General features: G+C 46.8%; 1 protein-coding gene and 1 non-coding gene across 2 annotated transcripts; both read left to right on the top strand.

Annotated features, from left to right (window-relative positions):
- The first annotated feature begins 9,551 nt into the window (after positions 1-9,551).
- TRNAV-AAC (transfer RNA valine (anticodon AAC)) lies at positions 9,552-9,624 on the top strand. Its single transcript has one exon. It is a non-coding gene; the product is annotated as a tRNA-Val (tRNA).
- A 157-nt stretch (positions 9,625-9,781) lies between these two features.
- MYNN (myoneurin) lies at positions 9,782-22,495 on the top strand. The gene is made up of 8 exons (XM_058812162.1): positions 9,782-9,872; positions 10,459-10,754; positions 12,238-13,043; positions 14,634-14,793; positions 15,894-16,072; positions 16,413-16,496; positions 16,921-17,007; positions 18,771-22,495. Exons 2-8 carry the CDS (start codon positions 10,489-10,491, stop codon positions 19,037-19,039), a joined length of 1,851 nt encoding a protein of 616 aa, XP_058668145.1. The 5' UTR covers positions 9,782-9,872; positions 10,459-10,488; the 3' UTR covers positions 19,040-22,495.
- The last annotated feature ends 198 nt before the right edge of the window (positions 22,496-22,693 follow it).

The raw sequence follows: 22,693 nt of genomic DNA, 5'->3' as shown, positions 1-22,693 counted from the left end.
GAAAACCCCAAACACAACAAACTGAGTAACAAACCACCTAATACTTCTATATCCTGCCTGGCTGCATCTGTGGGTGTATCTTTTTGCTGTAAATAAAAACAATTTAAAATCAACATTAATAGAGAAGAAAGCCAGTATTCAAGACATCAGTGAGAACCCCGGTTACCTGCAAGGCCACTCCTGTAATCCCTGATAATTTCTTGGGAGCAGAATCAAAGCACTACAGCATGCAACTTCAATTAAAATATCCAGCCAGAATAAATAGAGAAAACATGAAAACAGTGATTTTTTTCTGGCACTCCGTTTGAAAGGAAGAGTTAAATTAATACATGAAAAGATCCTATCAGCTCTGACTTGTCTGAGTTATTAATTGAACACCTTCTTGGAAACACGTAGATAAAGACGTGTACCTTAGAGAATACGAGATAAGAGTGGAAGGAAAGGGGGAGAAATTAGCAGTTTTGCCTGTTCCCTGCCTTAATTGTCAAGCCAGGGCTGTTCAAAGCTGCCTGGAGCTGAGCAATATGGAGAGGTAACGAAAGTGTGGGCTGGCGATGCAGGAGATAAAAACTTCGGGATTATCCTTAAACGTACTTATCTCCAGACACAGAGAGGCTGTGAAGGCAGCTGAACGATATAAAGCTGTTCTAAAACAAGACAAATATCTACTCCATGTGTTATAAGCAGTTCAAGCTGCTTCCTGTGATGAAAAACATGGGCTGTACGGTAGACATGCTACAGCTAAGTACAATAGATCCCATGATACAGTTGTTTAAAGGAATATTAGAGTGATGAAAGAAGTGATGGAATTCTGCTCTTTAGGAGGCTCAGAACCAGCGAGGAAAAAGTTGAAGCAGGGTGATTTGGTAAATGTTGCTGATGCTGAAGTTTGCGAGCTGGAGGACAGTTTTATGGCCGGAAACAATAGGGCTCGATGGGCCGGGCAGGGAGAGCAGGAGAAAAGCTCAGCATTTCCATCCTCAGACCCTTCCCACCGCCCTGCTCACCAGGGCACATCTGGAGCCAGTAGCAGTCCTGGGACCAAACCCCTCTCAGCGCTTCATTTCAGCCCCTTTTCATCCTTCCCCCCTTGTTTTGTCCCCCACGGAACGCAGTGAAGCGCCCAACTGTACAATTCAGATAATGCCAAATACAGGAATAGGGAAAAACCTTATTAAAATACTAATTGCCACGCTAAAATGTTTCCTATGAAATTATCAGAGCTGCCAATAGCCCATCATTAATGTACAAAAGTCTGATTATCTTTTCAATAAAACCAGAGAAATTCCAGCCTTTAAACTCGTTATCGTGGCAAAGCAGAACGCTGTGATAATGCACGACAACTTCGGTTTGCAGCTGTAAAATTCCCAAAAGTCCTGTGACTTGGTTATAACTTTGTTTTAGATGATTACCTTCCTCACTCACACAGCTCCCACGTTCGTTTCTGGGAAACAAAGTGTATATTCCACAAAAGCAAGCACTAAATTTATTTAAATAAATGAGAAACTTGGAAAGCAATTTAGCCTTCAACACATTGCTGTGCACTGGAAAGCCTGACGTTTGCACATCTAGTTTCAAATCATACAATGCATTTTTAGAGGCAAAAGTAAAATTTTATATCTGCAAACGCTGATCTCTGGCATTGTTTTCAATGGGGTCAAATTATCAAAATACTTTGCCAAGGTGAATCCTAAACAGGATAGACAGGAAATAAGATTCTTTCATTTGTGCAAAGATATGTTTTAATTATTTTCTCAACCAAACGTAAACTGCAAATTAGTGGTGTTTTGAGCAAACTTGAAAGGGAATAAAAATCTAGTGTTAAGCAACACTATTTCTTAATCACTTCCGTTTATAGAATTTACATTGAAAAATGCATTTTTAAATACTTTTTACATGGGAATGATAATTAATTTTAGTGCCTTCCTGTGAATCTTAAGCAACATTTTTAAAATTTTTCCTTTGAATTGTATTCGATAATCAGAATTTATTTAATTTTCAAACAATTCCATTTAATAGCAGCTTGTCTGTACTTTTAAAAAACCGGGGAGGAAACACAAAAAAAACCCTAAAACAACCAACTATTTGCACATAGTTTCACTTAAATTCCCCTCTTTGCACATTAAGCTGTGTAACGCGCCGAGTTCCACTCCAGTGTTTTACAAACGAATGGCTGTTGCCATCTACCGTTGGAAAAATGGGATCAGCAGCAAGAGATAACAGCACAGATAAGAGGTGCGGGACAAAGGTTTCAGCAGCCACAGAGGATCAGCTCTTCCGACTGAAATCTTTGAAATACAAAACTGGAGTGACCGAAGAGAGGAAGAAAAAAGTCCTTTCTGCTCCTAAGCCCCTGTCATTTTCAGGTCTGATCCAGCTGGGAACTAAACACGAACCCAAACTTTGACAAATTCATTGGGTACGGATCTGAGGGTCTGGGGGGCTTCACCCAGCACTGCAGCTAGAGCTGAGTACACACAAACTTTAAAAAATTAACTAAAAAAAGCTTAATTTTAAAACACCCTTGGCCCAAGTTATGATCATGCCTCTGCAGCCTGAAAACTGCAAATTCAGGAGGGAAAAGCCGTGCCCCAGGTGCCTGAGCACAGCCATGCAATGCAGAGCTGTGCCTGGAAAATGGACCTGAGCCGACCCTCGGGCAGGGCAGAGTCACCCAGCACAGCACCAGGACCCAGAGTGGCTCTCCCAGGCTCTCCTGCCAGAGGTGTGGCACTTCCTGGCGTTGGTTTTTCCAAATTTTTCCAAATTTCTGCTGGATAAAACAACTTCCCAGCTTGGGTGAGTTGAGCTGAATGCAGAGACCTGGACAAAGAAAGGCACAAAAATTTATTACATTCTTACACAATCTTTAGTCCATGGTTTCTAGTATTTACAAAGATTTGATTGCGTGTCTTCACTTTACCATTAAATTACTTATGTATAAATGATTGAGACATATGCTTCTTCCATTCCTTTTCCTGACAAATATCCTTAGATACTACATCCAACACATTTTAAAGGTACCCCTTGTTGAGGCAATCTAAAAACAGAATTAGGGTAGGGTCCTATTAATGTTTGCCAGACCTGTCGGAGGTTAAACAGCCTTTGAATTAAACCATTCTTTACTCTTTGATAATTATTATTATTTTTCCTTAAGACACATTCTGTTTCCTCATAAGCAAGGTCAACTTGAACTATTTTGTTGGACTCAATATCTCAGTACAATGTTAACTCCGCTCGTGCTGTTCTTACAGACTCTGTGTGCGCTGTCACCTCTGCCAACAACTTTGGGAAGTGTTTAGCAGAATTCTCAGTAAGTGAAAAAACTCCAGCTTTTCTGTTGGTCATTTCAAATACATGGCAAAGTCTGGTTTAAATTTGCACACAAAGTCACAGCAACTTGTGAATCTATACTTGTCCATCTTTACAATCCTCTTGCGCCGATTTAAATCTTCCCTGCTTTGTTTGTTGTGCACTGACACATCGCATCCAGCCCAAACAACCATGATTGCTTTTAAACTAACGCAGGAAAGCTAAAACCTGCACTGGGAACAGACGAATTAAAGCGGTGTAAGATAAAATCCTGCTGCTTTAATGTACAAGGAGTGAAAAAGGGCAAGGCATTGAGAGTGGCTGAAAGCAGAGGTCAGGATGGAGGCAAGAGCAGAGCTCAGCTCAGGGCCGCGCCTGCCACAGCCCCACAGCTGGGATCAGCCGGGCTGAGAGCTCATTTGGGAAATGAGCCTTGGAAATGCTGGAAATGCGCTCATGGGGGAGCTGTGCTCGTCCCCTCGGGGCCCCGGGTCTGTCAGCTCCCAAAACGCCCCCAGAGCTGCTCGCACAGCGCTGTGATGCTGCCCCTCCTGCTCTCCCACCCGTCCTAGGGATCCCCTAAAGGATTGCATCCATGCTCGGCCGATTTATTTTTTCCTAGGCTCTCCACAGAGGACGATCCATTTTCCCACAGGGACAGCAAGCTCTGCGGTGTTCAGAAACAGCACGGCAGAAGATGACCATGCAAAAGGAAGGCAGCCCCGGGCACACAGGAGTGCAGCCAGGCTGGGACGATACACAGGGCTGGTCACATTTGGCCGGAGCACGGTCCCTGTACCAGACAGAGCAAATGTCGTGTGACTGACCTGGAACGGCAACAATGCCACCTTAAACACACCTGAGCCAGCTGTGCTTCAAAGCTCAGCCTGAACATCTGCTACGGAACCTCCTGAACACTCGGTGCTGATTCCTGAGCATCTGGCAATCCACAAATCACCCACGATGTGCCACCCTAAACCCCAAACTGACAGCATGTGAACCTCAGTCATGCCCTTTCATGACTTTGCTGAGCATACGAGGGCCTCTTCTCCCAAACACAAAGAGGATTTAAAAACTATTTTGAAATTTAACACATCCGGAGATATTAAGATGAGCACTTGCATCCCGAGGGAAGAAAATTGACTCAATGCCGAATGATGGAGGACAGAGCTGCTGCTGGGGCAGGTAATTCCTGCCAGCTGCCAGGCGACTTTTGTTCCTGTCTGCTCTGAGGAGAGACATTGAATACAATTCATTTGACACACTTGCAAATGGTTTGAAGCACTTCAGGAGTCAAAGAGCTGAGAGCTTCTGTTTGCATTCCTAAAATGCCACATTAGCTCGTTGTTTTTGGGTTTTTTTTGCCTGTCTCTCTGGGGCGGGTAGGGCAGGCTGTTCAGAAGCAGGAGCAAGCTGTACCTACAGCTCTATTTGTTGCCTTCTCTGCAACAATGTCATGTTGCAGTTTTCCTTGCTACCTTAAATAAATGGAAACAAAAGTACGCCGTGTTCTGAGTTCATTAGCATTTCCTCTCCGACATGTGGATCTGCAGAGCACATAGTTTATTGTGACTACAGAAATTTGGAGTTTCAGCTTACCACCCCTTTCAGAAAGGGCAGCTAAAAAAATCACTTAAAAATACCACTAAACTAGGTATATTTAGAAGACAAGACTTTTTTTTTTTTCAGAGAGACAATTGTAAGTCGAGTTTCATTTGAAAAACGTAAGCACACTAAATATTTTGGCTCTGCATGTTTAGTTGAGAGTCTGAAATGAAGTATTTGATGCTAAGTGAAAGCTGTTGCTTGGAAACAAGATAAAACAGTGAAAACACAATTGTTTGAACTAAGAAAGAACATTACCATCAGCGGAGCCAACACCAGTTTTAGCTGGATCAGATTTATTAAGCAAATTCAGATTCCACTACCAGAAAGGTCCTACATATCTTCAAGTGTGTGGGGTCGGCCTCTCCTGTTTCAGTTTATTCTGGCCGCAGAAGGTTTCTTTCAAACAGAATTTAAAGATTAAGTAACCAAGTTCACTTCCATCCTCTGTGCAAAGAAAAAAGCAGAAGGCCACAAGATGGCACTGGTCAAACGCTCAGGATATTAGCGGAGCATTGGTAATAAGCACTGATGATGCCCAAGCCCAGTTCGTAGGGGTGTGTCTGCATCCCACACGTGCCCGCATGACTGGTGAACCTTCTGTAAGTGCTTGACGCCAGAAATACCGAAAATGTTTAGCTGTGGTCAAAACTAACAGTAGAGGTAACTGAGCAACCAATTCCTGTGATGGCAATGGCACAGGATGGGCTCTGGGCATTCCTCCATCAGGCAGGCAGTGCTGGGGCTCAGCACTCTGCAGGCAGGTTCGGTGCTGTGCCCCCGGCGCTAAAAAAGCAATTTTGGTGCTGTGCCCCTGGCACAGAGCAGGCCGGTCTGGTGCCGTGTCCCCGGCACTAAAAAGGCAGGTTCTGTGCTGTGCCCCTGGCACTAAAGAGGCAGGTTCTGTGCTGTGCCCCTGGCACAAAGCAGGCAGGTTCTGTGCTGTGCCCCTGGCACTAAAGAGGCAGGTTCTGTGCTGTGCCCCTGGCACAAAGCAGGCAGGTTCTGTGCTGTGCCCCTGGCACTAAAGAGGCAGGTTCTGTGCTGTGCCGCTGGCACTAAAGAGGCAGGTTCTGTGCTGTGCCCCTGGCACAAAGCAGGCAGGTTCTGTGCTGTGCCCCTGGCATTAAAAGGCAGGTCGGGTGCTGTGCCCCTGGCGCACATTGCAGTGTTTCTTCACGGCAGTGCCAAAGCCCGGGCGCAGGGAGAGGAATTGCTAAGGCAGGACAAGCCACAGCACCTTCCCCTCACAATCCTTGCTCCTCACTGCAGCGAAGTATTTGTCCCCAGCTCCTCTGTCTTTCAGTTTTCACAAATTCAGCTCCTCGCCGCCGAAATCGATGAGTAAAACCCAACATTTCTTGAACTCGATGAATAAAATTCAGCATTCCTGAGCTTCCATCACCGCGGGGCTCTCCTAGATAAGATCTGCGCTGCGGTGAGCGCATCCCTCCCGCCGCCCGCACTCCGAGGGCAGCGCACGGCAAATCTCGGCGGGCACCGACGCTTCGGGGGCTCCCTTTGGGTCCCCGGCCGGCCCAGCAGAGCCGGGAGCCGCCCGGATCCCCCGACCCCGGGGGCCGGAGGGGTTTGGGGGTGTCGGGGCGGCGCCGGCCGCGCACCCCACGTCTCGGGGGGCGGCGGCTGCTCAGCGCCCAGCGGCGCCGCGCCCGTTTTGTTCTGCTGGGGTCCCCCGGCTGCCCAGGGTGGGCGCGCCGGCCCTCTGCTCCCGGCCGCCGCCGAGGCTGACAGAGCCGAACTCTTCGCGGCGGCAGCGGCGCTGAGCCCGCCGACCGCGGCCTCCACGAGGGGCGAGGGCGGGAGCATCCCCGGTTTCGGAGAAGGGACAGGGACCCCAGGGTGGGCCGGGGTGTGGATCCCCCTCGCTGGCTTTTTTTGAGGCCGGAACTCTTTTCCCCCACCCCCTTTCCCCTGGGCCGCTTCCTTTGCCCGCTGAAAGTCAGCGAGTAAAACAGCGGGCGAGCGTGAGGGGCGCGGCCGCCATTAGGGTTAGTCGGCCATAGGGCCTGCCCACCCCGGCACAGGCCGTAAAGCGCCGCGCTAGCGCTCTTATACCGCGCGGCCACGCCCTCCGCGTTTCTATTGGTTAGATGGGTGCCCTCCTCCGCTGCCATTGGCTATGATGGGATTAAGGGGCGGGGCGAGGCGGGTGGCGGGAGTTTGGAACGCGCCGCGTGCTCGCGGGAGCGCGCCTGGAGGGGAGCGCGCCTGGGAGGGAGCGCGCCTGGAGGGGAGCGCGCCTGGGAGGGAGCGCGCATTCCCTGCCGCGGTTCGGGACCCGGGAGACGCGGGCTGGGGCTGGGACAGGACAGGCGACCCGGGCCCGGGGCTTGCAGCAGGATTTGGGGGCGGATATCGGGATTTGGGGACTGGTATCATTATTTGGGGGCTGGTATCAGGATTTGGAGACTGGTGCCTGGTGCTTGTGAGCTGAATTTAGGGACTTGAGCCTGCGTTCGGGTTTATCCCGTCCCACACGAGCGTCCCTGAATGAGGAGCCAGGCCAGTCCTCTCGCACCGTTCCCCAAAGCAGGGCTGTGCCAGCCCCAGCACCCCCCTCCTCCCCGTCCCATGCTGTGTCGGATGATGGTTTTTATTCATCTTTATTCATCCCCGCCTGACCTCTCTTTGTGCAGGGCGGATGCTCCCTGCGGCGCTCCCTGGAGCATTCACCTCGGACCCCTCTGCTGCCTCCCGTTCCTCAGAGAGGCTTTTGTGTGTTTGCTTTTCCACCCTGAGATTTCCATGGAAAAGCAAGGAGTTTTGCAAGTGCAAAGGAGTGTGAAATAATAGTGTAGAGCTCTTGAACGTATGCTGTGCAGGACTGGTCTGGTAAAGAGCCTCTTTAAAAAAGTATTTTATATGTATTCAGAAAGATGCATTCACTGACTAAGAAGGAATAAATTGTGCTAGATGCTATGATTTTTACTGGTTCTCCCTGCTTGCTCCCAGGTAGCTGTAATCTTGGATTCTTTTTCAGGAAGTGTTAAGGAAAATCTATTTTAGAAACATTTTCTGTGCACCGTGTTAAACTCAGCAAGGAGACTTCTGAAATCCAAACTGAAATCCAATCCTTCTGATGTCCAAACTGAAGTCTTCTTAGGAGAAACTCTTACTTTCACCTCAACACCTGGGGCCATGTATTCTGCTAAATTCCAGGGGAGAGGCCGCCAGAAAATACAAGAAAGGACTGGAGTGGAAGTCTTTATGCCAACATGATGATGATTCATTCATGATAGATTTGGAGCAGAACTTGCCAACCCCTGGCAACTCTGTGCCAAAATCAGGAGGGTGGAAGAGGCTTTCAGGACAATTAAACCTTTGATTCTGGGCCATAATGTCATGGAAGGTGGAAAGTTTTTTCCACATTGCTGGGATTCTTAGTCATCCTTTCCTTAAGCATGAGGCACACATAACATAATTTTTCTTTACTGCCTTGTACGAGCAGCTCCCCAGTTCCTGTGACTTGTGAAGTGCCACTTTCACAATCCATGTTACACGATCTCAAAGCTCACAGGTCCAGTCCAAAAACTGGAAAATACCAGGGGGATTGGTGTCACTGATTGTCACAGTGAGTGACACTGTGGCTGGAGTCTGTCACACAGACTGTGCTGAGACTGGAGGCAGAGAGGGGGCACAGCTGGGCTGACACAGAGCTGGCACAGGCAGCCTGCTCAGGGGATAGCTCTGCCATTGCTTCCCCACAGCCTCCTATTTCCCCGGGATGTGACAATCCTGTGCTTTTCTGGATAAGTACAGGAATCAAACAAAATGCAGTGGTACTGGACAGGCACTTTTCCAGCCCAGTCTCCATGGCAACATCAGCATCTCTGGCCTCTCACCAACATCTTTGGTTAAGGCATATTGGGGATGTCCCAAGTAAATGACTTTGGGAATGTGTACACTTCAATTATGTGTTTTGTTTTGAAAAAAATGCTGGGAATGCATTTGACCAGTTCACAATCTAGTCCACTACTTCAGCTCCTCAGAAAAGGTTATAGGATGTATCTTTCCACAACTAGGAGTTTGACTTATGTTAATCTCTGCAAAAAGTGGCAAAACCACATTCCCTTCTGTAACTTCTGCTGTTATTTCAGTTCCTGGTGCACTAGAAAATCCAAGAGGATTAGTCACTTCCCCATTCTCCAGATCCAGCTGTGGCGAGAGGCCCGCGGAGCAGATGCTGCCAGATGTCACACACCCCATGCCCAGCTCCGAGCTCTCCCTTCCGCTGGTTCATCACCGCCCTGCCCCGCCAGCAATGCCAAACATTCCGTTTCCCTTGAAATGGCTGGTTCCCACCGCTGCTGTCACTCCTGGTGTGCGTGGGGAGTGCCTGCGCTCCTGGAGAGCCCCGCACTGGCGTGAGCTGCGGGCGCTGGGGACGGACAGGAGGCAGGGGGAGGCTGAGGGTCCGGGGACGTGTGGCGGGGTCCGTGGGGTGCGGGGCCCGGCTGAGCGCGGGGCAGGAGGGGAGGGGACAGCGGGGACAGACGGGACGGGACAGCAGGACAGGACAGGACAGGACAGCGGGGACAGACAGAAGGGGACAGCAGGGACGGGCGGGGTACGATAGCATTAGAACTGTAACCGGAAAAAGATCCACCAGCGGCGTTTCCGTAGTGTAGTGGTTATCACGTTCGCCTAACACGCGAAAGGTCCCCGGTTCGAAACCGGGCGGAAACACCAGCCGGGGTGGCTCTTTCTTTTTTCCCCTTCCCACCCGACCGCAGCACTGCTCTCGGTTTCCCAACCTCCGTGCCAGAGTTGTTTTATTCCTGCCGTGGCCTGGCAGGAATATTAAACCCGTTTCATTCCGCAATTTCGCCAGCCGCCCCCGGCACGCAGGCCGGAACTCGCGTCCCGGAAGCGGCGGCGTCGTCAGCGGGACATGGCGGCCTGAGCGCAGCGCTCAGCCTCTCTCCGCTCCGCAGGTGCGCAGGGGCCGCGGCCTCGGGTCGGGCCCGGCGGGGCCGGGGGGCGCGGGGGGACAGCGGGGCCGGGCCGGGCGAGCCGGGGAGGGCGCCGCGGGCGCTGCGGGCTCCGTCCTGGCCGGCGGCGGGGCCGGGTCGGGGGCGCCGCGGGGTCGCGGCTCCCGCTCCCTGTCCGCTGCCGAGGCGGCCGAACCGCGGGCCCGGGGCCGCGCCGGCACCGAGCGGGGCCCGCTCCGCAGCCCCGGTGCCGCTGCCCGGGAGCGGCCGCCCCGCGCACCGAGCGCCGGCCGGTCCGAGCCGCGGGCCGCTCCCGGGGCCGGGTGTGACACGGTGTGACAAGAACCGGGCTGAGCCGGGCTAATCCCGGGGCGGCCGGGAGCACACGGGCCCTGCCCGCGCCCCCGCGGGAACCGCAGCGCCCTGGCTCGAGCAGCAGCCACCATCGCGCTGTGCCTGCTGCTGCCCGGCTGTCCTGAGTGAGCACCGGCACGTCCGGACACTGACTCCGTTATGGGGTAAAAAAGGTGAGTATATATATAAATATATCTTGCATATAAATTGATTTTTTTCCCTTTTGCTTTCGCAGATCAGGAAGTGTCTGCAGCGCGTTGTCAAGATGCAGTATTCCCATCACTGTGAGCACCTGCTGGAGAGGCTGAACAAGCAGCGAGAGGCCGGATTCCTCTGCGACTGCACCGTGGTCATCGGGGAATTCCAGTTCAAAGCACACAGGAATGTGCTTGCCTCCTTCAGCGAGTATTTCGGGGCCTTTTACAGAGACGCATCTGACAACAACGTTGTTTTGGATCAGACTCAAGTGAAAGCTGATGGATTCCAAAAGCTCCTGGAATTTATTTACACAGGAAACTTAAACCTTGACAGGTAACATGCTCTTAAAGGGGAATAGGGAAATATAAACTTTGTGATAAGGCAGAACTGGATTTTTTGTAATGAGGTCTGGAGAAAGAAATAGCAGTGGATGTGATGAATATTGACAACTTGAATTTCATCTGTTTGTATGCTTTAAAATACCCCATGACATGTGAGTGCCAAAATAAAGGTGTGTTGTTTGATATTTCACTGACTGATAGTTTCAGTCTCCTGCTGTTTCTGTCTGCTTTGGGGGAGATTAAACATTCTGCATGATTACCAGGAGAGGGAAGGACAAGTTTGTGTCTGGGGATGAATTGCAGTAGTCCTTTTTATCCAAAAACACACAGGAACTGTGAATGTGGTAGAGACCTACGTCTGAGGGATGGATGAGGATAAGCACAGTTTTAAGAGTCACGTTTGTTAAAATTTGCATGATCTGTTACTTAAAATTTTATATTACATTGTCCAAAAGGAGTCACAGAAAAAGTCTTTCCCCTCATTACTGCTTTGACTTTGTGCCTGTTGTGCTGCTTCACATACAATGAGGATGATTTTTTCTTTGCAGTGCCTTTTTCTCAGCAAAAGAGATTTATCTCTCATGAGGAAGGTGTGGATATTTAGAAGTACCAAGTCCAGGATTTTTACTTCTTTCTCAATGTCTGATGTCAAATGCAGACCTAATGCAGGGTACTTGATGTCCATCTGTCCATCTTGTACTCACATAATACTAAATACTGAAACAGTTGTATTCATATGGGGAGTAATTGTGGCAAGTTGTTTATTGTTAGAATGAGGTTGTTTACCACAAATTTCTCTTTAAAGTGCTGTAAATCCATAAATGCACTCATGGTATGTGTTGCCACCTTTTCCAGATCATCTTTTCCTGAACTATCAAGGCGTGTGTGGCAGAAACTGAAAAATAGAGTGTGGTGGTTTAAATTAGGATTTCCTTGGTATTACTGGTTTCTGTGTGCAGCTGATACAGAATTAAGGCTGTTTGCAAATCGTTTTATAAAACAAGATTAATACCTGCCATGGAAGTGCTGAGGTGAATGCACTGCCAGTGAATTACCTGAGACCTTGGCCAGGAGGTTTATGAAATGGTGTTTTATGTATTTTATTTTCCAGTGTTTTATCCCTTTGTGCTGTTATTTCTGAGCTGTTTGGACCAACAAGCCCATGTCTGGCCTCAGCACCTTACAAGTTGACTTTTAACTTAAAATTCTACAAGAGGCATGTAACTAAAATAAAGTCCCCAGTCTGAAGGTCTGCAGACCACACTAGACACGGACCTGCAGTTCTGGAGTAACTGACATTTTAGAGCCTTGTGGCACTACAGCACCGAGAAATTAAATGTTGCTGTGTGTTCTCAAAGTTACATTTTCTGACAGTACAACTCTTCTGCAGCTCTGTGTCTGTTTGTGATGCAGTTGGTGCAGAACAAATGTTTACTTTGTCCAGAATGTTTCACCCTGGTCTTGTTTCCTTGCAGCTGGAATGTGAAAGAGATTCACCAGGCTGCCGACTATCTCAAAGTAGAAGAAGTGGTCACTAAATGCAAGATCAAGATGGAGGACTTTGCTTTTATTGCTAATCCCTCTTCCACAGAGACATCCAGCATCACTGGGAATGTTGAAATGAACCAGCAGACCTGCCTCCTGACTCTCCGAGACTACCACAGTCGGGAGGAGAAGGAGGATAATGCTGCTGCAGAGCTGGTTCCACCCCAGGCACAGAAAGCAGCTCTAGAAAAGAAATCTCCTCAAGCCAAAAAGCGAAAGAAGAATTTCAGCCCCCCCAAAAGCACGGAGAACAAATCCCTGCACTATCAGAACGAGGTGGCTGAGAACACATCCTTTGAGATGTTTTTAGATGCAAATAAGCTGGCCACCCACATAACAGAGCAGGCTGCCCAGGGCAGCGGTAACTCGGAGCTGCAGCTGGCAGCAGTGGTGGAGAGCGAAACGCTGGCGGCGCAGGATATCCTGGCCCAGAGCATGGCAGCCAAACAGAAACGGGGCAAGCCTCAGCAGAGCTGTGCCCTGAAGGAGCACTGCATGTCCAACATAGCCACTGACAGGGGCACTTACCAGCTGGAGAGCTCGGGGGAGGAGCTGGAGCAGAAGTTCTCCAAGGCCAAGCCGGTGTGCAACACGTGTGGGAAGGTGTTCTCCGAAGCCAGCAGCCTCCGGCGGCACATGAGGATACACAAAGGGGTGAAGCCCTACGTGTGCCAGCTCTGTGGGAAGGCCTTCACCCAGTGCAACCAGTTGAAAACACATGTAAGAACTCACACAGGTAAGCCACTGGCTGTGTCTCGTGGGCTGTGAAGGCCTGGGATCGCACACAGCCTGAGAATGCAGGAGTAGAAAGATTCTGACTTCTTCCTCTTGAAATTTTGTCTGCTGTTGCTGCGCATGCAGGGGTAAACCCAAATAGCATGAAATGTTTCAGCATTTTTCAGTACTAAATCATAGTTTCAATAGCTAGAGAGGACTTTATGAGTCTGAACATCTTGATTTCTGGAAAGACTTAGGAGAGTTGGCTGCCCTTGAACTCTGTAGAGTGGTGGAGTTGCCAAAAACCACTTCAGTAAAGCATGAAAAGCGAGCTGTACTTGGTACAAGAATTTCTGTTGTTTTTTTTTAAACTTCAAAACTTAATATATGTTTGAGAACAAGAGCGGGAAAAAATTCAGTCTTATAACTTGTCCCATAGGGTCTTCAAAAAAGGTAGGAGGTTGACTGAATTACTGCAACATTTAGGATTTTATTTCATAGATGTGCAGCTGAAATGTGTGATGGTGTTATAATCCCTGCATTCAGTAGCATTACCAGGAGCTTGCGTCATATCAAGCATCCAGGAGAAATCACTTGGAGCACTTAAACATTTTAATCCAGCATGTCTGATTTAAAAAGGTGATGAACAATTAATTGGGAAGATGCAGGGGAGAAGTCCTGTGCTTGTCTTTCCGTATGTTCTGTATGTTGGAAAGTTGTGAGCAGAGGTCACAGTTTTCCCAGGAAGCTGTGAAAATGTAGGAGATGTTGAGGGACAGCTGTAGGAGAAGATCCTGCTCTCCCTGTTCACCTAGGGAGAGTTTCAAATTCTGTCAGCCAGGGTCTAAGCAAAGATTCACACACTAAGTGGAGCTTGATTGCAGGATTCAGGGACAGTGCTGGTAGGAATGCTGGCTGTACTTTGTACCTCTGATTGTCCTGGGAACTTTTGCAAGAGTGGGGAGAGAATTCCATGCTGTTAGTTGCTCAATGGCATGCTAGATGTCTTTCAATTTTACTTTTGAAGTTATTATGTACCCTCTGTACTCAATGAGATTTGATTGGGCACTGCACAGAGTGGCAGAGAAAGGCATTTTATACTTTCCAGGACTGCAGAGTTGCACAAGCCCTTACAGGAGACAATTCACCACTAAGAGGACATCAATAGAGAAGTACCTGTAACATTCTACAGTAGACATTAATGAGAAATTAGTAGTGTATACAGCTGTATGTTGAAGACCTGTTGCTGTTGGACAAGCAAGAAAAAGCAGATGATTTGTTCATTTTAAATATTCAGAATGTTGAACAGACATAACCAGCAAAACCTCTGAAACTGAAGTGGCAGCATTCTTAAAATAATGTGGAGAAGCTGGCACTATTAAAAACATTATTACTTTTTCTTTTTCTCCCAACATAATGTGTTAAAAAATAGTCCTGTTATCCTCTGTGTTCTAGCACGTTCCACTTCAGTGGACTGATTACAGGATTTTCCAAGATGTTATTTGTAAGAAGTTATTTGTAGAACAGACACCTGAGCTTTGGTCAGGTCATGGATTGCAAAGCTTTCTTGTGTAAATACAGAGAGCACGAGAGTGTTGTTTTTCACCAGGGGAGAAGCCATACAAGTGTGAACTGTGTGACAAAGGCTTTGCCCAGAAGTGCCAGCTGGTGTTCCACAGCCGGATGCACCATGGAGAGGAGAAGCCTTACAAATGTGATGTCTGCAACCTGCAGTTTGCAACCTCGAGCAACCTGAAGATCCACGCCAGGTAGGCACAAATGAGATCCTGCAAGTGCTTATCCTTGGGTTTATTTAAACAGAAGCATTTACTCCAGTGTGAGTAAGAGTTACAAATGAACGTGATTTCTGCTTCTTTTCTCGTGAGACTTCTCTCACAATGCCAAACAGAATAATTATATGGGTGTACTTGCTCATTAAGGAGGAGATTTGTGCTGGATGAATGTACAGCCTGAGTCTGGTATCCTTCTTTTAAACTGCTTGTAGCACCAGAGAGGAGAGAGTTCTGTGGTGGGAAGTGAGAGAAGTTCTCACTGTTGTCTGCGTGGGGCTTTTGGCAGTTTTGGCAGGAGCAGGAATGATATTCCCATGTTAGGAATCATCATCTTAGATTTCAGCACCCTGAAGTGCAGAGGATGCTGAGTTCCCGTGGTGCATGTCACCTGAGCAGGGCCTTGGTTTCAGTCCAGCTGCCATGGGAACCATGGATGTGCCGTGAGTTCCGCTCCCAGGACCTGGTGTGCTCACACCAAGCTCAGTTTTCCCCTGTTTGCTGTACCCCGGAGTGGTGGCAGGAGGAGCAGGGGACAGAGCCCTCCCTGTGGCTGTCCCTCAGCCTGGGTGCTGCTCATGTGTAGCATCCCATGAACTCTTCCCCTTGGTCAATCCCCAAGCCCTCAACCCTGGAAACATTTACTCCTCACCACAGAGTCATCCCTCCGAAAGGGAAAAACAATCTCTCCATGGACTTGGTGTCACAACTTCCTCGGGTTTCTCCTTCCCCTGTCACTGGCTTGGTACCCCTGGTGGCCACCCCCCTACCCCTGGAGACCAGGCTCCTCTGCCCACCCCTTAGCCCCGCTCCCCCTTTATAAGCTGCCTGCTCCACGTGGTTTTCCTCTTTCTCTGGGTTTGTCCTTCAGTGACAGTGTTACTCTGCTGGAATAAAACCTTGCAAAAGAGCCTTTCTTGCCTCTATGGCTGAGCCAGCTGCAGTGAGTGTTGAGTGGAGGTTTGACTGCATCGCCTGAGTGTTAACTCAGCCTTTCCGCAGGAGAGGCTTGCTGGGGACAGGCAGCAGCACCCACCACTGTCGCTCCCACATTTTGACTCAGGGCCGTGTTGTTGCAGGAAGCACAGCGGGGAGAAGCCGTACGTGTGTGACCGCTGCGGGCAGCGCTTTGCGCAGGCCAGCACGCTGACGTACCACGTGCGGCGCCACACCGGCGAGAAGCCCTACGTGTGCGACAGCTGCGGCAAAGCCTTCGCCGTGTCCAGCTCGCTCATCACCCACTCCCGCAAACACACAGGTACCGCGGGCTGCTGGGGAGGAGCACGAGCCGGAAATCCCCCTTGGCATTGTCACCCAGCTCCTTCCTCGTGTTGTTTTTCCTCTGATTCCAGTTTTTGTCCCGTTGGATATTATCTCTGTTTCATTTCGTTCTGTTCTTGATGTGTATTCTGGTTTATGTATTTGTGCTAGGTTGATAAGGAAATGAGTTTTTTGGGAGGTTGTGGTCAAACTAATCAGTGCTCAGATTTGAATATTGGCACCTGGTGTGGCCGCTGAAGACATGGATATGCCTCTGAGAACACAGGGGGTCAAACCATGACAGTACTGAAATAACAATGTGCTTGTGTTTCCTTTAGGAGAGAAGCCATATATCTGTGGCATTTGTGAAAAGAGTTTTATTTCTTCTGGAGAGCTCAATAAACATTTTCGGTCCCATACAGGTCAGTTTTCAGACAAGCTCCTTCCTGCACCATAAATTATAATCCACTTTTACACTTTTGCCTTTAAAATACACTGTATTGGTCTGTACTTGAAAGTAGAACAGTTTCTTAATTTATGTATCTCTGGGTTAACATAATGCAAAGAAAATATTCAGTAATTTTTTAAATTGCCTTCAGAGTAGTATCTGTGCCACAGCGTAGGTGTTGATGTATGGTCGAAGCTTTGCTTAAAATGTTTGTGTCCTCTTGCTTTGTTTTAAACTATTATTCTGGAAATAATTTTATTTTAATAGAGACACAAACAAAATAAGAGCAACAAAGTTGTATTTCAAAGTAGAACATTGAAATCTGTTACCCTATGTCTCTAACTGTATTTTTTTTTCCAACATCAAGATTGTTCTCACTGCCAAACCATTTTTTCCAGGTGAAAGACCATTTATCTGTGAAATGTGTGGAAATTCCTACACAGACATAAAAAATCTTAAGAAGCACAAAACAAAAGTTCACACAGGTGAGTTCCTTGTGCAAAGAAAGGTTAAGAAACCACATCAGCTCTTTTTCCTTCCATGCTGAATAAATATTTTTGCTCATCCAGGGCTAAAATTAGAAAACAAAGGAATTTGGTTAGTAGTTGTTTTTAGGGCCAAAAGCATCCAGCCTTGTTCAGCCCTGGCTCCATACTCCTTGTTCTCTGTCCATCCTTGTGGATTGACCATAAATGCCTTGCCTGTGGCATATGGAAGGGGGAATAAATGGTGTCTGTGTACATCTGGACTGGGAGGGAGAGGGTGAGAAAATGATCCATGTGCAGAGACAGCTTGGAATTCAGGAAAGCCCCAGTGCAGCAGGAAGCCAGTGTTGAGGGCAGGGCAGCACTGAGTGTGGAGAGGGCCTGGCAGAGCTGGAGGGGTGATCTGGGAGAGCTGCCAAGGCAGGCTAGCTCCTGGAGAGACACAGCAGGCAGCCAGGAGTGCCTCAGCCCTGGAATACCAGACTTTGGAGCGTGCTTTGGCAGAGGAAGGGTCAGATATCTGATGTGGCTTAGTCACAGAGCCATCCAGGAGCAGTGGCTGGCTGCATTCCAGCAAGAAGGCAGCAAGGAATCCACTAAAAGGGTGTCAATTAGGAGTAGAAGGTAATTTTTTAAGTGACTGGATAAAATCTGTAATGTATCCAGCTGGCATGGAGTTTAGAAGTGTTGTCTTCCAAAGAAGCTTACAGACAAATGATACTTCGTACACTGCTGTTTCAGTTAAAGGAAAATGCTTGGATGTGGCTCTGCTTCTGAGACTTTCTTGGGGTGGAAATCTCAAGGAAACTTCCACAATTACATTTTCTCCAAAGATACTTTGTTCACTGTGATGTTAAGGGTTTGTTAGCTTCTGTATCATGCCAAGTAGAGATCAGGTTGGAATGCATCATCCTTCAGTTGTCGCACTACAAGCAGCAGCAGATGTGATTCCCAGTGCTCATGCTGTACTTACAGCTGGCCTGGCTTTGCAGCACATGGAAGCACCAATGTCCCAGCTGCCCAGGCAGCCTGTGACACACCAGGTGTTGGCTCTGACACTGGGTGTGAGATCTCAGCACCTCAGGACTGATGTGCAGTGACCGAGACCACCCTTGGGGGGCTCGGGAGTCCTGGAATGTTGCCAGAAGTGTCTGGTGGCTGGACTTTGATCCTACACGGGAGACGACACCTGTATGAGGATGGGAGGATTTCACTGGGGTAAATGGTGAAGGGATAAGTTAATTAGAGTGTAAGACACAGGGTTTAGGATTTCTGTACAGGGGGGTTTAGAGAAGTAAGATGGAGGAATTGGGGCGTGTCCTGTCCTTCTTCTTCTTCTTCTTAGCCTCCATCTTCTGTGGTGATGTTGGCACTTTGGGATTGGTTATTACTAAAGGTGCACTGGTCAATAAGGGTAAAAGGTATTGGGGGAAACAGGTAAATATTGTATACGTAATTTTGACTATAAAGATAGGTGACCGCCCCGGGGGCGCTCAGTGTGCTCATGGCTGGCTTGCTGTGCAGACCTCTGTCGGGCTGAGAGAAAATCTTTTAGATAAATAACTAATAAATACTGAAGACCGAGAAAAAACCTGAAGCCTCTTCTCATCCTTTGAAGCGCGGGCTGCCCAAGGCCATCCCCGAGCCTTTCCAGGTCATTAAAACAGCCGAGAAACCGACAGTTGGGAAGGGAATTCACAGAATCTCTGCACAAGCATTTGAACATTTCTTTCTGGGCTTTTTTTTTGTTGTTGTTTCCACAGGACCTGAAACTTCTCCCGATTCTACTGCACTTGATAATTCTTTCAACGAACAAGAATCCATTCAGAGCCAGAAAAGTCCTTTATCAGAGTCCATAGATGTGAAACCCTCTGAGATGTCTTTAGCACTTCCTCTCCCCATTGGGACTGAAGACCATCAGATGCTGCTCCCTGTGACAGGGAGCCAGTCCCCTTCATCAGAAACTTTACTGAGATCTGCTGTGACAGGATATTCAGAACCTCAGTTCATTTTCCTGCAGCAGTTGTACTGACAGAGCAGTGCAGAGCCATCCAGGTAGTTTGGTAGTGAACTTGGAAATGTTTGGTAAGATGAACACAAACAACCAGTCATGCTCTCTGAATTGGACATGTTCTTTGTTTTCCTCTGTGTAAAGACACCTGTAAGACATTTCCATTGTGCAGTGCTGGATTGTGCTAATCTACAATCACATTTCTATTTGTGATTAGCACTGGTTTCCAGGAGGTGATTCTGGCAACACACCTGCCTTAAGAATTCTCTGTTACATATGTTAATGTACTTTGGAGTTCTCTTCCCATGTTCCTGCTGATTTGATGTGTCACAGTGTCATTTGAGAACAGATATTTTAAGCCATAGTTGATAGTTTAGGAAGATTAACCCAGAGGTGTAGAGAGAAATCGTAATTTGGATGTATTAGTAAGCTTGAACTGCAAGGTGCTAGAATGGTCCATGGTGAGGGCAGGTTAGTGCTCTGCTGAGGTCCTTGCAAAGATTTGCTGCTGGCTGGCAGAAGTGTCATCTTCAGGTGGAGCCTGGCCAGAGGGAAAGGTTTGGGTGTTATTTTCCTGACAAGAAAAGTAAAGGAGGGTTAATTTTTGTCTGAAGTGTGGCGAGTGAGAGGGTCCTGATGGCATGGATACTCCTGGGTCTTCTTTCCAACAAATTGCCTTTGCTTGTTTGTTTGTTTGTTTGTTTGTTTGTTTGAAGTGAATCCAACATTGTTGTATCTTGTCCCAGATTTATTTTTCACATCCTTAAAACACTGTGGGTTTGGCACAAATAGCAACAAAAGGAGAACTGGTACATGCATGATGTAGATGAGGTGAAAAGATGCAGTGAGTTCATTAGTGAGGCATGAATCAGAGGCTGATAATCCTTTTTTTTTTTTGCTATAGTGCTGCTTCTTGTGCTAGACAGGAGGTACAAAAGAGGAGATAAATCCCGCCCTTCACTGTGAAAATAATAAGTGAACACTACATGAGGAGGCATTGAAGAATAATACAACAGAGCAGATTGATATTCTTCCAGGAGAGATTTTGTTAGAGTTTGACTGATTTGTTTTAATTAAAGTTTTTTGTATTGCTTTACTTCTCATGTCACTTGCCCACATTAACTGCACAAAACTGGTATCTAGCAAGGCCCAGCTAAAGACTTTATTACTAGCAACAGACATATTTAAAAATCAACATTTTAATGTCTTGGTAGGGTCACAAAAGACTAGGTGACAGTAGAAGTACTTTTCTACTTCATTTTGCCAGTTTGTGCCACTAACAGTTGTAAGCATTATTTATGTAATCATCAGACAGTAATGAAACAGTCATGATACTGTACCAACAATGCATTTAAAGCTGTCCTTTGTTGGTTCTTTACTTGGTGCTAGCATTTATTTCCACCGATGCCTTTGTCCAGATGCTGAGAAATAGAAGAGTGTAGAAGATACCTCTTAACTGATTCCTATCTACGTGGAGTAATAATTAATCTGCACCTTAACTTAACAGACTTGTGAAAAATTTCTTGAAGGATTTCATTTAAAGAGTCTGAAAATTGTCCCTTGACTCCTGAGTGTGACTGTAATTTTTTTTCTCTTCCTCCATGTCTGTGTAAAATAATAGACCTTTTGCTGCTTTGTGTTGATCATTTTAGTATGGGGCATGTCCATAACCTGCTGCTTGGTCACATTTTATGCTTTAATAGATGGTAGATTTGCTGATGAAGCCTGCCATGGGCAGCAGGAGTACAGCCATTCAACAGGAACATCCCTAATGCAGGAATCTCTCACATTGTCCCCATTTGTGATAGTTATTGCAGGGTCTTTAATTTCCCTGCTTGTCTGTCCCACAGAGCTTATGAACAGCTGATGTTCATAATGCTGGCAAAAGACAAAGGATAAAGTTCTCTGGTGTTTTATTTTTGGCATTTCCCTTTGTCTCTCCTCTTGTCTCTTTCAGTTCTGTTGTTGGTGTAGCCCCTGAGGGATTCCTCAGCCTTTTAAGACCGAAGAACCACAAAATAGGGATCTTGACTGTGTGTAGCTTGTACTAAGCTTCCTCCTTGCTGTCTCTCTCTGAAAGTAGAGCAGAAATCTTGGCATAGATATAGGTTTAGTCATGAAAACTGAGAAAGTAAATGCTGTACAACTGATAACTTGCATATTTAAACAGCTTTGGAAGACAAATTAATGATATGCTGCTGGTGCCTGAGGAAAAGCAGCTCAGGATAAACATCCAGGAGAAATGACCAGGAGAGAGAATAGCTCAGGAGAGAAACCTAAACAATAACTACATTCCTACATAGAAAGTGCATTCCATAACAGTGTTTGTTTGGACTGGTTTTATATTTCTAAAATTATAGCTTATTACTGTATTCTTAGATTTCAGACTTTTTTAAAAAATACAGTGCTTAGATTTATACAGGATTTGTTTAGATACTTATAACAGTAACAGTTGCTTTATTAGTCATTTAGTTTTCTTTATAGACAAGAAGATATTCATTATTTTTTACAAGACAACAATTTTAACCTTTCTTAATAGAATACACAGGCTTGTAGTTTTGTCTTGGAGCAATAATTTAGTGACCTGCACTCTTGAGTCCCCATCTGAAAATCTTGATTTTTATCCTCATCTTTCGTGAAGATATCTCAGCTGCTGAGGTATGATCTCTACCAACTGTATTCATTTACTAGAATATAGATTTTAAATAAATAAATATATATAAATATATATATATATATATTTGTAGGTGTGTTCAGGCTGTAGGTCTGAACCTACACCTGTACTTTTGCCAATAGATGCATGGAAATCAGCTGCACATGTAAGTCCTAGGCTTAAGGGTTCTGGGTTCATTTTGAAGTACAAGGCTTATAACAGTATTGATAATTTCTGTAAGGGATTAATATGGGAGAGCATGGAATCTTTTTAGGCATGTGTCCTTGCAAAAGAAAAGAAGGAACTTCAATAAGTCTATGAAGAGTAATACAAAGAGTATGACATGTTTTGTCACACTGCTGTTTCAGTCAATTTTGCACTGAAGTTGGTGCAAGTTTTGCCTGAATAGCTTATCTGCATCTCTAAGTCTCTAAATTGACTGTTTGGAAGTACTTAGGTGAGAATAGCTCCTTATAAGACATCTACTTCTAAATTAGTGCCTCTAAGTGGGCACAAATGACAAACTTTTTGAAATAATGTGCTACAAAACAATTTTCAAGTACAGACAAGTCCCACATGAAGGATTTCAGGGCTGTGATCCCAGAGAGGCTCAATAAGCCTTGCAGAGCTAAGTTCAGACAAGGACTAATAACTGATTTTTTTGGTTAAATTATTTTTAAAGTATCTGCCATGTATATACAATTTTTCCTCTGTTATTTGTATATACCTCAACTATCAATTTTATAATTCCCTGGGAAGGGAGGGGGTTGTACATATTTAGCCTGAAGTGTTTTATGTTAGACTTTAATAAACTTGTTTTATAATTTTCCCTCACCTTGTGTCTCCTGTTTATAACTGCAAAGGGTAGCAACAAAAGCAGGAGGGAACCAGTCAGACACAATCCCTGTCACCACCCTGGCACAAGGACCCTGGAGCCCACATTAGAAATTGGGGGACCTCTGCTGCACCCCTGCCCTGCTGGATCAGTCACTTGCCTTCATTTGCCTCCCCTCTAAAACTGG

Source organism: Ammospiza caudacuta, chromosome 11 (genome assembly GCF_027887145.1).
Source record: "Ammospiza caudacuta isolate bAmmCau1 chromosome 11, bAmmCau1.pri, whole genome shotgun sequence".
Lineage (NCBI taxonomy): Eukaryota > Metazoa > Chordata > Aves > Passeriformes > Passerellidae > Ammospiza > Ammospiza caudacuta.
This window is presented reverse-complemented; position numbering and strand designations above follow the sequence as displayed.

Coding starts and splice junctions, on each gene's coding strand:
- MYNN (XM_058812162.1), top strand. CDS start 10,489: ATGCAGTATTCCCATCACTGTGAGCACCTGCTGGAGAGGCTGAACAAG. Junction 10,755..12,237: donor GGAAACTTAAACCTTGACAG/GTAACATGCTCT, acceptor GTTTCCTTGCAG/CTGGAATGTGAAAGAGATTC. Junction 17,008..18,770: donor CAAAACAAAAGTTCACACAG/GTGAGTTCCTTG, acceptor TTGTTTCCACAG/GACCTGAAACTTCTCCCGAT.